Source organism: Plasmodium gaboni, chromosome 12, assembly GCF_001602025.1.
Source record: "Plasmodium gaboni strain SY75 chromosome 12, whole genome shotgun sequence".
NCBI lineage: Eukaryota > Apicomplexa > Aconoidasida > Haemosporida > Plasmodiidae > Plasmodium > Plasmodium gaboni.
The window spans coordinates 1512453-1527546 of record NC_031492.1 but is presented as its reverse complement, the minus strand read 5'-3'; the positions used below and the strand labels follow the sequence as shown (position 1 = coordinate 1527546).

General features: G+C 16.9%; 6 protein-coding genes across 6 annotated transcripts; 2 read left to right on the top strand and 4 right to left on the bottom strand.

The window, feature by feature from the left end:
- Positions 1–1319: 1319 nt before the first annotated feature.
- PGSY75_1242800 (rab specific GDP dissociation inhibitor) lies at positions 1320–3290 on the top strand (the record flags this gene model as incomplete). The annotated part of the gene is made up of 4 exons (XM_018786986.1): positions 1320–1337; positions 1647–1707; positions 1853–1945; positions 2083–3290. The coding sequence occupies 4 exons, from the start codon at positions 1320–1322 to the stop codon at positions 3288–3290; spliced, it is 1380 nt and encodes a 459-aa protein (XP_018640851.1).
- Positions 3291–4252: 962 nt separating this feature from the next.
- PGSY75_1242700 (putative 40S ribosomal protein S17) lies at positions 4253–5068 on the bottom strand (the record flags this gene model as incomplete). Its single annotated transcript, XM_018786985.1, has 2 exons — positions 4253–4663; positions 5066–5068. 2 exons carry the CDS (start codon positions 5066–5068, stop codon positions 4253–4255), a joined length of 414 nt encoding a protein of 137 aa, XP_018640850.1.
- A 1269-nt stretch (positions 5069–6337) lies between these two features.
- On the bottom strand, positions 6338–8088 carry PGSY75_1242600 (putative protein geranylgeranyltransferase type II, alpha subunit; the record flags this gene model as incomplete). The annotated part of the gene is made up of 2 exons (XM_018786984.1): positions 6338–6427; positions 6598–8088. The coding sequence occupies 2 exons, from the start codon at positions 8086–8088 to the stop codon at positions 6338–6340; spliced, it is 1581 nt and encodes a 526-aa protein (XP_018640849.1).
- A 619-nt stretch (positions 8089–8707) lies between these two features.
- PGSY75_1242500 (conserved protein, unknown function) lies at positions 8708–9853 on the bottom strand (the record flags this gene model as incomplete). Its single annotated transcript, XM_018786983.1, has 1 exon — positions 8708–9853. One exon carries the CDS (start codon positions 9851–9853, stop codon positions 8708–8710), a length of 1146 nt encoding a protein of 381 aa, XP_018640848.1.
- Positions 9854–10644: 791 nt separating this feature from the next.
- On the bottom strand, positions 10645–12487 carry PGSY75_1242400 (putative GAS8-like protein; the record flags this gene model as incomplete). Its single annotated transcript, XM_018786982.1, has 4 exons — positions 10645–11128; positions 11241–11602; positions 11837–12175; positions 12323–12487. The coding sequence occupies 4 exons, from the start codon at positions 12485–12487 to the stop codon at positions 10645–10647; spliced, it is 1350 nt and encodes a 449-aa protein (XP_018640847.1).
- A 974-nt stretch (positions 12488–13461) lies between these two features.
- Positions 13462–14734, top strand: PGSY75_1242300 (putative membrane protein; the record flags this gene model as incomplete). Its single annotated transcript, XM_018786981.1, has 7 exons — positions 13462–13616; positions 13724–13779; positions 13973–13998; positions 14103–14164; positions 14279–14372; positions 14468–14516; positions 14616–14734. The coding sequence occupies 7 exons, from the start codon at positions 13462–13464 to the stop codon at positions 14732–14734; spliced, it is 561 nt and encodes a 186-aa protein (XP_018640846.1).
- Positions 14735–15094: the final 360 nt, after the last annotated feature.

The window sequence follows — 15094 nt, the reverse complement described above, 5'->3', positions numbered from 1 at the left end:
AAAAAAAAAATATATGCCATATTTATAAAATTTGTTTAAATAATTATTGTAATTTATATTACATCCATATTAACATAAACCTTTCTATTTAAAATTTATTAGAATATATTAAAAGATTTTATTAAATAATATATATAAATATATATAAAAAAAAAAAAACTTTTTTATTATTTCTTAAAATATTTGTATTTTTTTTTTTTTTTTTTTTTTTTTGGTCTTATAAATATTTTTAATATTCTTAAAGATAAATATAATATATATATATATTATTGGGAGTATAAAAAATACTTTAAAATTATATATATTTTTGGAAATTTATTCATCAAAGGAGACATACCGTTACATATGAAAAAAATAAATAAAAATAAAGAACACAAAAAGTATAAATACATAAACATAATACATATATATATATAAAAATATTATATATATATATATTATATATGTATGTATATTATTTATTTATATTTATATATTTTATTTTATTATTAATAAATAAGAATAATACGAATAATTCATAGTTTGTTCTTTTTTTATATAAATTTAATTAATATATCATAATATAATATAATAATTTTTTTTATAAACACATTAAATATTTTAATTATTTTAAAAAAAATAATAATAATATAAAATAAATTAAATATAATTAAAATAAATATAATTATATGAAGAATATATTCTTTTGTACTTAAAAAAATAAAATAATATAATTACAATAAAAATAAAATATAAAAATAAAAACATAATAATATAATAATATAATAATATGCATATAAATATTATTATTATTAATATTATATATTCGTTTATGTGTTAATATGAAATATACAATATGTATATTTTTTTTTAATAATTATACAGCAATATCCAAAAAAAAAAAAAAATAATAATAAAATAAATATTTTATAAAAAAATACGATCATTAATATAATTAAATAGATCAAATTAATAATATTCCTGTTCATAAAGAAAAAAAAAATATATATATATATTTTATAATATAACACTTCATTGTATTTTAAAATAAGAAAATTGTTAGTCTATTATTTTTTTTTTTTTTTTTTTTTCCAATTATTTTGAAATTTATTTTTTTAAAATATTATATGCATATAATGTTATATATTATATATTTGCATATTTAGAACAAATATTTATAATTTTTATTTTTTTTGAAAATATAAAACTACAGAATATATCCCATCAAAAAAAATAAAAATAAAATAAATATATATATATATATTATATTTATTTGCATAATATATATATATTAATTAATATAAGAAGAATTATTGTCATTACGAATATTACCGAATAAAATGAATGAGCATTATGATGTAATAATAAAATATATAACCAAAAAGAATAATATAAATTAATATATGGAAATATATAAATATATATATATATATATATATATATATATATATATATTTACATTTTTTTTATTTTTTTTATTTTTTTTATTTTTTTTTTTTTTTTTGTTATGTGTTGAACTGTGTATATATCACATATATATATTTTTACAATGTATGCTTTTGTGTTGCATATGTAAATGAATAGATATACGCCGTTCACATATTTTTGTGAGGTATCATTTTGACACATTGTAATTTCACATATTTATTTTTTTAATTTTTTTTTAGGTTATTATTCTAGGTACGGGGCTCAAAGAATGCATTTTAAGTGGACTTCTGTCCCACTATGGTAATTTAAAAAAAAAAAAAAAAAAAAAAATATATATATATATATATATATATTTAATACATTTGTAAATATTATTACATATTTTAATACATGTTATATATATATATATTTTATATATATACTATCATTTTTTTCTCTTGTACAGGTAAAAAGATTTTAGTATTAGACAGGAACCCCTATTATGGTGGAGAAACTGCATCATTGAATTTAACAAATTTGTATAATACTTTTAAGCCAAGTAATATTCATATATACATATATATATATATATGTATGTATATTTTTTATTTGTTTTTTTTATCTTATTACAAAAATATAATAATTGTTCTATAACATTATAAATATTTTTACCGATTTATTTCTTTCGCTCGTCAGATGAGAAGATTCCAAGCAAGTATGGAGAGAATAGACATTGGAATGTAGATTTAATTCCGAAGTTTATTTTAGTTGGAGGTAATTTAGTGAAAATATTAAAAAAGACTAGAGTAACAAATTATTTGGAATGGCTTGTTGTAGAAGGGTCATATGTGTATCAACATCAAAAGAAAGGATTTTTAAGTTCTGAGAAATTTATTCATAAGGTTCCTGCTACTGATATGGAAGCTTTAGTGTCTCCATTATTATCATTAATGGAAAAAAATAGATGTAAGAATTTTTATCAGTATGTAAGTGAATGGGATGCAAATAAAAGGAATACCTGGGATAATTTAGATCCATATAAATTAACAATGATGGAAATATATAAGCATTTTAATTTATGTCAATTAACTATAGATTTTTTAGGACATGCTGTGGCCTTATATTTAAATGATGATTATTTAAAACAACCAGCATATTTAACATTAGAAAGAATAAAATTATATATGCAATCTATATCAGCATTTGGAAAATCACCATTTATATATCCATTATATGGTTTAGGTGGTATACCTGAAGGTTTTTCTCGTATGTGTGCAATAAATGGAGGTACATTCATGTTAAACAAAAATGTTGTAGATTTTGTTTTTAATGAAGAAAATAAAGTATGTGGAATAAAATCAAGTGATGGAGAAATTGCATATTGTGATAAAGTTATATGTGATCCAAGTTATGTTATGCATTTAAAAAATAAAATTAAAAAAATTGGACAAGTCATAAGATGTATATGTATTTTAAGTAATCCAATACCAGAAACTAATCAAACCAATAGCTGTCAAATTATTATTCCACAAAATCAATTAAAAAGAAAAAGTGATATCTATATTAATCTTGTTTCTTTTCAACATGGTGTTACACTTAAAGGAAAATATATTGCCATCGTATCAGCAACAGTAGAAACAAATAATCCAATAAAAGAAATTGAAAAACCATTAGAACTATTGGGAACAATTGAAGAAAAATTTGTCAAAATTTCTGACTTGTATGTATCTACAAGTAAAAAACCAGATGACAATATTTTTGTTACCTCTTCATATGATGCTACTTCTCATTTTGAAACAGCTACAAATGACCTTTTACAAATATGGGAAAATTTATGGGGACAAAAATTAAATTTTGACGATTTAAATACAAATGCTGATGGAGAAGCTCCAGATTTTAACTAACATAAAAAAAAAAAATATATATATATATAATATATATATTATACAAATGTGCTTGTGAATGAATCAATATATATATATATATATATATATATATATATATATATATTTATATTTATTTATTTATATAGTTTATATTTGCACATATACACATTTAAAATTACATGTTAATTTTTTTTTTTTTTTTTTTTTTTGCTGTTTTATATAATGGTGCCATTACTTATAAAAGACACCTTTAAATTATAACATTTTTTTATAATATTTGAATTATAGTTTTGATTATAAAAAATAATTCCTGACGATTTTTTTCTTTTCACATTATCAAATAATATACACATACAAATATATGTATATATATTTATTTATATTTCCAAAAAAAGGTCCATTTTTATTATGATAAAAATAATTTTTTTTTTTTTAATTCGCCTCTTGTGTATATTCATGGGGATAAAAAATGTATAATCCAAAAGTTTGAAAAAAAAAAAAAAAATCATAAATATAAAAATGAGACAATATTTAATTAAATTGATATAAGATACATTATACATATTTTATATGTGTACTAATTTAAGTATAAATAACAACTTCACATTTTTAAGTATTAAAATTTTTATTATAAAAAGAATAATTAATTTGAGAGTTAAATTTTTCTTTCCAAAAATTAAATGATAAAGAATGGTTGGTATATATATGAAAAAAAAATTAAAAAAAAAAAAAAAAAAAAAAAAAAAAAATACACATATATATGTACAAAGAAATGAGTATTCAATTTAATATATGATTGTATATATATATATATTTATATATATTTATATAATTTGTTCTTATATTGACTTTATTTAATTATATTAAAATTGATACTTGAAAAATATAATACATATTATATATATATATATAAATATATTATACATATAATATATCCTCATATATGTTATATTTTTATTTTAATTTTTATTTTTTCCTTTTTAAAATTGGTTATTCATTCTGTTTTGTTTTTGTTGATTAGTATTAATCATAGGATTATGTACTTTCATGTTACTAATATTAATACCTAATGATTTAATCATACGTAATGTATCAGGTTCAACATAAATTACACTAACATCGATTTGTGATTTTTCTGGAACAAAATCTAAACGTCTTTCTCTTTCTTCTTCTTGTAATTTCAAACTGATACCACGTACAGGTCCCTTTTGTATTCTTTTCATTAAGTGGGTAACAAATCCAGCAACTTTATTTTTCATTCTCTTAGAAGGAATTATGGCTACTTCTTCTGTTATCTTTTTATTAATTTGAAAATCGAGAGTTAATTTGGCATAGTACTTTTCAACAATTTGCCTTGCAGCTCTTTTAATAGTTTTAGTCCTTACTCTTCCCTATAAGTTCAAAAAATAAATAAATAATAAATAATAATTATATATATATATATATATATATATATATTCCAAATAAAATATGTAGAGAAAAAATAATAGTGATCAAACCATTTCTCGATAATATAATACAATTTATTCTTTTTATTAATAATATTATTTTTTGTAATTTATTATTTTATTTTATTTTATTTTTTGCTGATTTTATATTTTCAATTTGTTCTCTTTTCTTTTTTACACTTTTAAATATAAAAACATACAACAAAAGATATATTATATATACATATATATATATATATTTATATTTATATTAAATTTAAAAATGATACAATTATATATATATATATATATATATATATATATTTAAAATTTACAAAAAGCTTAAAAAAAGTAAATTATTCTTACCATTTTTTTACATCAAATTTTATAATATATATTTACTTATATTTTTGTGTTTCTCTTTTGAAAAATTATACGTTTTATAAAATATATATAAAATATATATATTTAAATAAATATTTATATAATTATATTTTTATAAGTTATAATATATAAAGAAAAATAAAAAAGGAAATCTATCTTTTTTTACTTTTATTACTTTTTTTTTTTTTAAATCATTATATTAAAAAAATATTCATTATTATATAAATATTATATATATATTATTATATATATATAATTTTTTTTTTTTTTTTTTTTTTTCTGTGTTGGAAATAAGTTAATACTCTTTTTTTGTTTTTAATACTTGAAAAGAAAAAAAAAACTCCTTTGTTTATTATTAATTTTTTTATGTATACTTATATATTTGATATATGTAAATATTAATTTATAAAAATTAAAGAATAATTTATAAATATTATATATTAGTGCTTAATATATATATTATATATATATATATTGTTATTATATATTAAAATAATAAATAATCATAAAATAAATTATATATATATAAATATATCCATTATATTTACAAATATATATGGATTATAATATATAATTTTAAGTATATATAAAACTTTATTATGTTTTTTTCTATATTTTATTTTGTATTATTAAATCTATAATAAATAATATATAATAAAAAATACCATATTCTAATATATAATATATATGTTACTAATATATATATATATATATTCTCACTGTAAGGCTTAAAATTTTAAACCCCTTTAATTACAAATTATATTTTTTTAAAGGTACATAATTACAAGCACTAATATATATAATATATATATATTATATTATATATATAAATATATTTTGAATAACCTGTTTTATATATATTTTAAAAACTCAGATGATTATTATAATAATATATATTATATATATATAATATAAATAAATAAAAGTATTTTATTTTTCTATATTTTCATTAATAATTCTTATTTCGTCAAGTATTTAAATAAAAAAATAAAAATATATGACTTAATATAAAAAAATATAATGTATTTCATTTTATAGTATATAAAATACACAAATGAAAATATATAAATATATTATTTTACAAAATCACAAAAAAAAAAAATAATAATAATAAAAAATAAATAGTATACATATTATATATATATATAATATTATTTATTTTATAAAACATATTAATATAAAAAAAAGGATATTATTTATTTTTTTTTTTTTTTAATTTATTTATAACAAAAAAAATATCATATTTTTCCCTTTTCATATTTTTAATTTTTTTTGAACACATTCTATTTTATCTTTCCACACATGTTCGTTAAAATCGTCGTACTTTTCAAGATACCTATAACACTGTTAAATGATAAAAATATATATATATAAATATATATATTATACATATATTTTTTATAACATATAATGTAAAAGCCGTTGCAGCTATAATTGATGAGTACGTTCATACATCATATACATTTTATATATGTTCCTATTTTTTTTTTTTTTTTTTTTCATTCCTTATTTACCTTTATTTCATCATCATAAGATCCGTTGTAAGCATAAAGTTGTGAAAGGAAGACTAGAACAAATTTTGATTTGTCCTGAATTTTTATTAATTCATTTTTAATATCATTAACAAGAGGAATTTGGAATATATCTACCTTTACATGTTCATATGTTTCTTCTTTTTTTTCATATAGTATATTTCCTTGTTTATATATTTCTGTATTTTTTTTTTTTCCTTTCGTCCCATTTTTATATAAGTTAATATATATAAAAACCATATGAATGAAATAATTAAAAATAGCTTGGTTGTCATAAAATTGATTGGCATATGTAAAACAAAAATTAATTTCTTTCTCCATTTTTGTTATATCATAAAAATAATTTAATTTGTTAAGTATAAAATATCTATATACCCACAATGAATTATTATATATATCAATACTTAATAAATAATTTATAAAACAAAATTCATGTAATATTATATTATATTTTTTACATATATATTCATTTTGTAAAATATTAAATTTATCTATAAGCCATGTTTTAGTAGCCCAAGAATTATAATTTTTCATATCAATAAATAAATCACAATTATTATATAATAATTCTTCATATAAAAAATTATCTATATTAATTATTTCATTTGATAATAAAGAATTTTTAAAAAATATATTATTATTAATAATATCTTCTAATTCTTCATACATATATATATTATTTCTATTATTTTCTTCTCCTTCTTCAAAATCTATATCATCACAATTACTTATAAAACCAATATCATCATCATTATAAAAATTATCATATATATTATATGAACTATCACTACTCATTTCTTCTTCTGAACTTATAAAATTCTTTTCATCATCAAATACGGATATATAATTATTTTCCATTTCAATATTATATTCATTTATATTTTCATTCTTATTATCTTTATTTTTATCCTCCTCAATATATCTATTATAATTACATTCATTATCACTTTTCTTATTTTTTTTTCTACAATTCATTTTATATATATACTCAATTAACCATCTTCTATGGAACCAACTCTGAAAACTTTTAATATTATCACTTATAATATGTTTTGTAAATTTTAAATCATTCAATAGATTTAAATTTAATTTCTTTAAACATTTTCTTCTGTATACCCATGCGCTATAATAAGAAGAATTCATTTTTATAATATAACTACATATAATATAGCCTTCAAAAGAATATTCTTTTTTTTCTATTAAAGATGATAACAACGAAAATAACATTCTTTCCCTATCACTATAATATGTATTTATTATACTAATCTTTTCTTTATTTTTTATATCACCCTTCTCATCAAATAAATATTTCTTAGCATCTTCTTCTATATCTTTTATATCTATAACAAATTTTTTTTGTTCCATCATATGAAACAGATTATAATTCAAAGATTCGAACTCCTCCTCATCCAATATTTCAGGATGACTCACACCGAACTTTTTCTTATATTCATACAAATATCGATTTTCCATTTATTAAAGTGTCATTTAATATAACACAATGAAAAAAAAATATATAATAAGCATATATATAAAACAATAAAAATTAATATATATATGTATATATAAATATTATGAAGTTACATTGACATTTCCAATTTTTTCGTAAAATATAATGTATATTTTAAATTTCCTATTTACAGAATTTCCACTTTTTTTTTTTTTTTTTTTTTTTGTATATAAAATTTTTATAAAGGTAGGACCATTAAATATACCTCTAGTTGTTTGTGGAACACATAAATAATATAGGTAAAAGAAAAATGAAAAATATATATATGAATGAATTATACTAAAAATATTTATATTTTTATATGAATTTTATAAATATGCGACAAAAAAATATTCATTTTATAAAAGTATACATAAAAAATTTTTTTTTTTAATTATTTGATAAATATAACAAATTCTTAAATATATCCACATATATATATATATATAATATAATATTGTTATATTATTTATATTACAAAAAATATTAAAATAAAAATACATTATATATACATATATATTTGTATGTAGAACGATGTAATGTGGTCATTTAAATAATATATAAATATATACCCATATATATATATATATATAATTTTATATTTTATGAATATGGATTTGGATAAATCTTATTTAATAATCCTTTATTATCTGGCCATACCTTTTTCTCATCAGCATGTTGTATGAAATGCTTTCTATATGTTTTATGTTTTTCCTTCTTAATTTTCTTTTTGGTTAATTTATCTATGTAAGAATATCTTCTTCTTAAATATAGAGGATCTATAAAACGATTTCGTATTGATAATGTTTTTTTTAAGCTTTCATTTTCATTTAATAAATTATAAAACTCATTTTTTGTTTTTTCTATCTCTTCATTAGTTTTATTATCGTTTTGTATTGTCTTTTCTAAACCTACATTCAAATCATTATCAAGATAATAAATGTTGTCATCATTGCTCATAATATTATTTATAAGAGAAGTATTATTTTTATTTGTTTCTTTGTTAATTTGATCCATACATATAATTTTTTTAAATTTTATCTTTTTCTTTGTTTTATTAAAAATTATATTTTCATAATTCGAAAAGTTTTCGTTTTGCATATTATTATTTTTTGTATTATCCTTATCTTGATTCTTTTCTTCATTTCCTAATTCCATATTATTTTTATTTATTTTATTCCCTTCATTATTATTTAATATATCATTATTTTTACTATCATTTATAATTATTTTCTCTTCTCCGTCATTTTTTTTATTATAAAAAAACCAACTAAATCTTTCTTTCTCCAGATTTAATTCTTTTATATCAAACAATAAATTTGGCTTATATATATGACTTGGATAAATAGTTAAATATAACTCATAAAAATCTTTTAAACTCTGATTTTCTATAAATAACTCCTTGGGTATTTTACATAAGAACTTATCAATAATATCCTTATTTTCAATTATCATATTGATGCATTTTTGTAATTTTAGTAAACTCTCATCAGTTTCTTTTTTTTTAAAACGCACGGTCTGCATTCTTAAATATTCCTTTAAATTAAAATCCAAATGTAAATATTTTGATGGAAAATAATAATTCTGCATACTTTTTCCAACCAAAGGTTTTAGCCAGTTCTTCTCTCCTGGCATATTCTCAACATATCCAAAAATTTTTTTCTTACATGATTCAATTCCCTTCAAATTTCGTAACTTAATATCACATACATTTTTTATTTGACTAATTAATATCTTAGGTTTGCTCATTTAACAAAAATATAAAAGTTAAATAAAATATATATATATATATATATATATATATATAATATTTATATTTATGTGTGATCACATTAAAATTCAAATACAATATATGAAAAATATGTTTCAAATATATAAAATAATCATTTCATTATTCCCATCATCTTAAAATTATGGGGAAAAAATTATGTATTTTATTCGGTTCATTAGTTTTCTGTTATTCTGTGTGTATGTTCGTAATGCAAAGAAGAAAAATAAATAATACTAAATAAAAAAAAAAAAAAAAAAAAAAAAAAATTAAAGAACAAAATTATATATTTAATAGCTAGTTGAAATGTTAACCCTTTATAATTATGAAAAAAAAAAAAAAAAAAAAAAAAAAAATATCAAAATAGCTAGTTTAAATTTCATTTATAATGTATACACATTTGGTATATAATAAATATCATTATATGTATTTTCATAAAGTTTTATTAAGTATTATTTATAACAAAAACATTTTATTTATATTTATATTTTTAAGATAACTGTTATATTTTATATCATATTGATTATATGATATATTTTATCAATATTTTTAGTTGATGATATTGAATAAATAATTCAATTAATATACAAAAAGTGTACATTTCTTTTTAAGTTATTCTTATTTTATATTATTCATAAATAAAAGTTCGTTCGAATTTTTTTATTTATTATATATTTTTAAAAAGGAGAAAATGTAATATCTATAAATATTATATTTTATTAATATATATATATATATATATATATATTTTATGTTGTGTTCTTTTTTATATTTATGTGTCCTTTTTTATATTTATGTCTTTCAATTTTTTTTCATATATATTTACAGTGTCTTTGATTTTCTTCTTCATTTTCTTTTGGGTATACAACAAATTATCAAATTCTCTGTTATATGTATTTAAACAAAAGTTTATTCCCTTTCTTACAGTTTGTACATCTTCATCTTTTATATTATGCTCCTTTATATAAGATTGAAATTCTGTATTGATATCTTCCAAATTAATATCAATACTTTCTATCTTTTTTTTCAAAAGAATATTTTGTTTTTTAATATCTTCAAAATATTCGTCTACATTTAATTCATCTTCAGATATTCTCTTTAACTCTTTTTCCACTTGAGTAATTTTGTCTCTTGAACTTTGTGAGAATTGTTTTAAATTTTTTATATGAACATCACTTTCATTATAAATTAGCTCTAAGTTTTTATATATGACGAAATCTTTTGAATAAAACTTTAGGTCCCTCTTCAAATTTTCTCTATAAAATAAGAACATTAAATAGATGAAAAAATAAGGTAAATATATTATATACAAGTATGTAATATATATATATATATATATTTATTTATTTACACATTTATATGTAATACCTCTTCAATTCTAAATTTTTAATATTATCTACCATAGAATCATATTCATTATTATGTACATTTAAATCGTTCTTTATTTCCCTATCGTTTATTTCGAGTTCATTTATTTTTTCTTTTAAACCTTTTATTTTCTTTATATTTTCTTTGAGTTGATCAATATAATATTTTTTATAATTCTCCAGAACTACCATATGTATTTCTTTAATATTCTTAACATGATCATTATACATATTTTGTATATAATTTATTTCGTTCCTCTCTAAAATTTTATAATTCTCTATTATATCATCCACTTCTTCTTTTTTCTCTATATCATATGATTCTAAATATTTTGTAAATAACTCCTCTACATTTTGCATCCTCTGAAGAATGCGGAATTATTAATATAAGCCCATATATATATATATATATATATATATTTATTTATTTATTTATTTATTATTGTTCTACTTATGAATGTAATGTTTATAATGTAATAAAAATAACGATAGACATATTTACAAACAAACAAAAAAAAAACGTTCTTGGATATATATATATAAGCATATTAACACATTAAATTATATAAATCCTTTTGTTTTACTTTTTTTTATTACCACATCGAATGACATATTTAATTCATTAATTTCTTCAAAATTTTTGTTTTTTTCATAGTCTAAACTAAGACGTTGTTGTTCTATATGATTTAATATATTATTCATGGTTTCTTCATGTTTCTCATCAATTAAAATTTTGAGATTATCTTTCTCCTTTTCTAACTTTTTCATCTCTTCCTCATTTTGAAAATTATAAAAAATAGATTTACTTTTGATAGTTTTATTTTCTTCTTGTATCTTTTCATCATACTTTTCACAGTCTTCATTAATTACATTTACTTTATTTTTCAATTCTTTGTATTCATTTTTAAATATTTCAAACTCTTTGTTTTTTTCACTCTTAAAAAAGGAAAAGAAAGAAAAAAAAAAAAAAAAAAATTATGATATGTTCAGAAAAATTTATAAGATATATTTTTCCTGTTCATAATTTTTTTTTTTTTTTTTTTGTGTATGTGTGTATATATATATATATTATATTATACGAACTAGCTTTTTTTCTAAAAGGTGTTTTTTTTGATTTATTCTAATAAGTTCTTCTTTTTGCGTTTTGATAATATTTTCTATTTCTCCATTTGTTAGTTTCTTCAATTTATTGTTGCTTTTTTTATCTTTAGCTTCTTTCTTTTTACCCTTAAGTTTCTTTTTATTCATTAAGAATTAATTTTATAGATGAAAAAAAAAACATAAAAAAAAACTGTTCATTTAAAATGGACTTCAAATTATATGCTTTTAAATCTTTATAATGTAAAAATACAGAAGAAAAAAAAAAAAAGAAAGAAAATATATTTAATTAAATATATTTTTGTGTTTATTATATCTATGTATTTTAAAAAATTTTAAATGGAAAAGAAACAGATATATTGTGTGTGTCTATGATAAAATATAAATTTTTATGTATTTTAATATGATTAAATTTTTTTTTTTTTTTTTTTTTTTTTTTTGTAGTATTATTATTTCATACTTTATACGCTCTGTATGATTTTGCAAGTTTTTTTTTTTCTTAGAATAAGTGTGTAATATATGTATATATATAAAATATATATATATATATATATATATATAATAATAAAGAACGAAAAAAAAAAAAAAAAATTATTTTTGAAGATATTTTATTTAAAATTATTATAAATAATATATATAATAAATTTTATTTATTTTTTTGAAATTAGGAAATTTTCTAAATATTCCTAAAAAAAATAGGGCATAAATATATTTGGTGCAATTTTTACTATACATGTATAATAATATATATTATATTTACTTGTATATATAAATATATATTTTTTGTTTTTTTCTAAGAAAAATCTTATAGAGTAAAAATAAATCAAATGAAAAAAAACAATACAAAAATAAATATGAAATAAAATAAGAAATCAAAAATATATTTTTTACATTTGATATATATATATATATATATATATATATATATATATATACATATTTATAATGATGTATATCATTTGAATATTTCTTTTTATATATTTTTTTTTGTTTTTTTATGTAGAATTATCTTTGGTTTAATATAAATCATATTTTCACTTACCATTTAATTTATCAATTTATATATTTAAATTTTTTAAGCATAAGTATATAGCAAAATACATATACATATATATCATAATAAAATGGATAATATTCGTGATAAACTTGAACGATACGAACCTGATGCAGAAACAAAAATTTTGTGTACAAAATATATATATTTTTTAGTATTTTATAATTCCTATATATTTATATTATTTATTTATACCTTTTTTACAACTCCAATATCGTCATATGGGTATGTATGAAAAATTATAAGCCTAGACTTATTGAAGTATTTGTAAATATTTCATTCTTTTTAATCCTTTAATTTTTTTTTTTTTTTTTTTCTAAAATTTTATATAGATGGTTATTTTTTATGAATCTGTATTTTTGCATATTTCCTGCGTTTGCATTTATGGGTAAGAAAGAAAAAAAAAAAAAAAAAAAAAAAAAAACATATAATAAATAAGTTATACAATATATAATTATTTAAGAAAACTAATATATGTAATACATAGATTTGTGTATGTTGATGTGTTTTTTTGTATATTATATGTATATATATATATATATATATATATATATATATGTATATATTATTTCTATGTATAGGTGATTCTTATATACCTTCCCTTTTGGTAATTGGATAAAGAACGATTAATAAAAGGAATAATGAAATATAAGATATATATATATATACATATAATACAGTAATCATTTTATACCTTTTGTTTTATTATAGAGGTTTTATAATTGGATGTTATTAGTTTCGAGTATAATTTCAATATTTATATTTTTGGAAGCGTAATATGTTTTAAATTAAAAAAAAAAAAATAAATACTTATAGATTCTATGGTTTATATTTTGCTTAGAATATATTAATATGTATATTATATTTTTTTTTTTTTTTTTTTGTAGAATATTTACTTTTAAAAAAATTGATTTATATATAATGATATGCTATGCCACTTTAACTTGTTCCAATACATTTTTATGTTGGCATGTGACTCAAGTAAGAGAAGAAAAATGAGTAAATAAACATACATTGAGTATTAATATAATAATTTTATTATATTATTGTTCCCTTTATTTTATTTTTTTGTGCAGAGCATATTTGGTGGTGTGAAAGCACCTAATTCTGTCCTAGACACACTAAGTAATAATTTATAATTAAAAATATTCTATGTGTATTATTAAATATGTATCAATAATTATAATTTTTATATTTTATTTTAATTATATTCCATTATTTTAGGACCACATATGGTTAATCAAAATGAGCATTCTAATAAATACAAGAAAAAGGATGAGGGACAAAAAAAATTTATTGGTAAGGGAAGATCTATAAAGGATTCTAATTATATCGAAGTATAGAACAAAAAAAAATAATAAAATAAAATAATAAATGGAAATAGGAATAGTAATATATTGTATTATAATTTATACACATTATTATTATATTATTATATTATTATTTTATTACTTTATTATTTTTTTTTTTTTTTTATAATTCTTTATTTTTTGTGAATTGAATTTTTTTATCATAATTATAAAATGGTTTTCCTTTTGTGATAAATATGTTTTAATATTTTTAATTTATTTTTTTTAATGTTTTTTCATAATGATTTACCAAAAAAAAATAAAATAAAATGAAATAATAAATTTATTTGAAATATATAAATATATATATGATAAACTTGAAAAAAAAAAAAAAAAAATTAATAAAATGAAAAA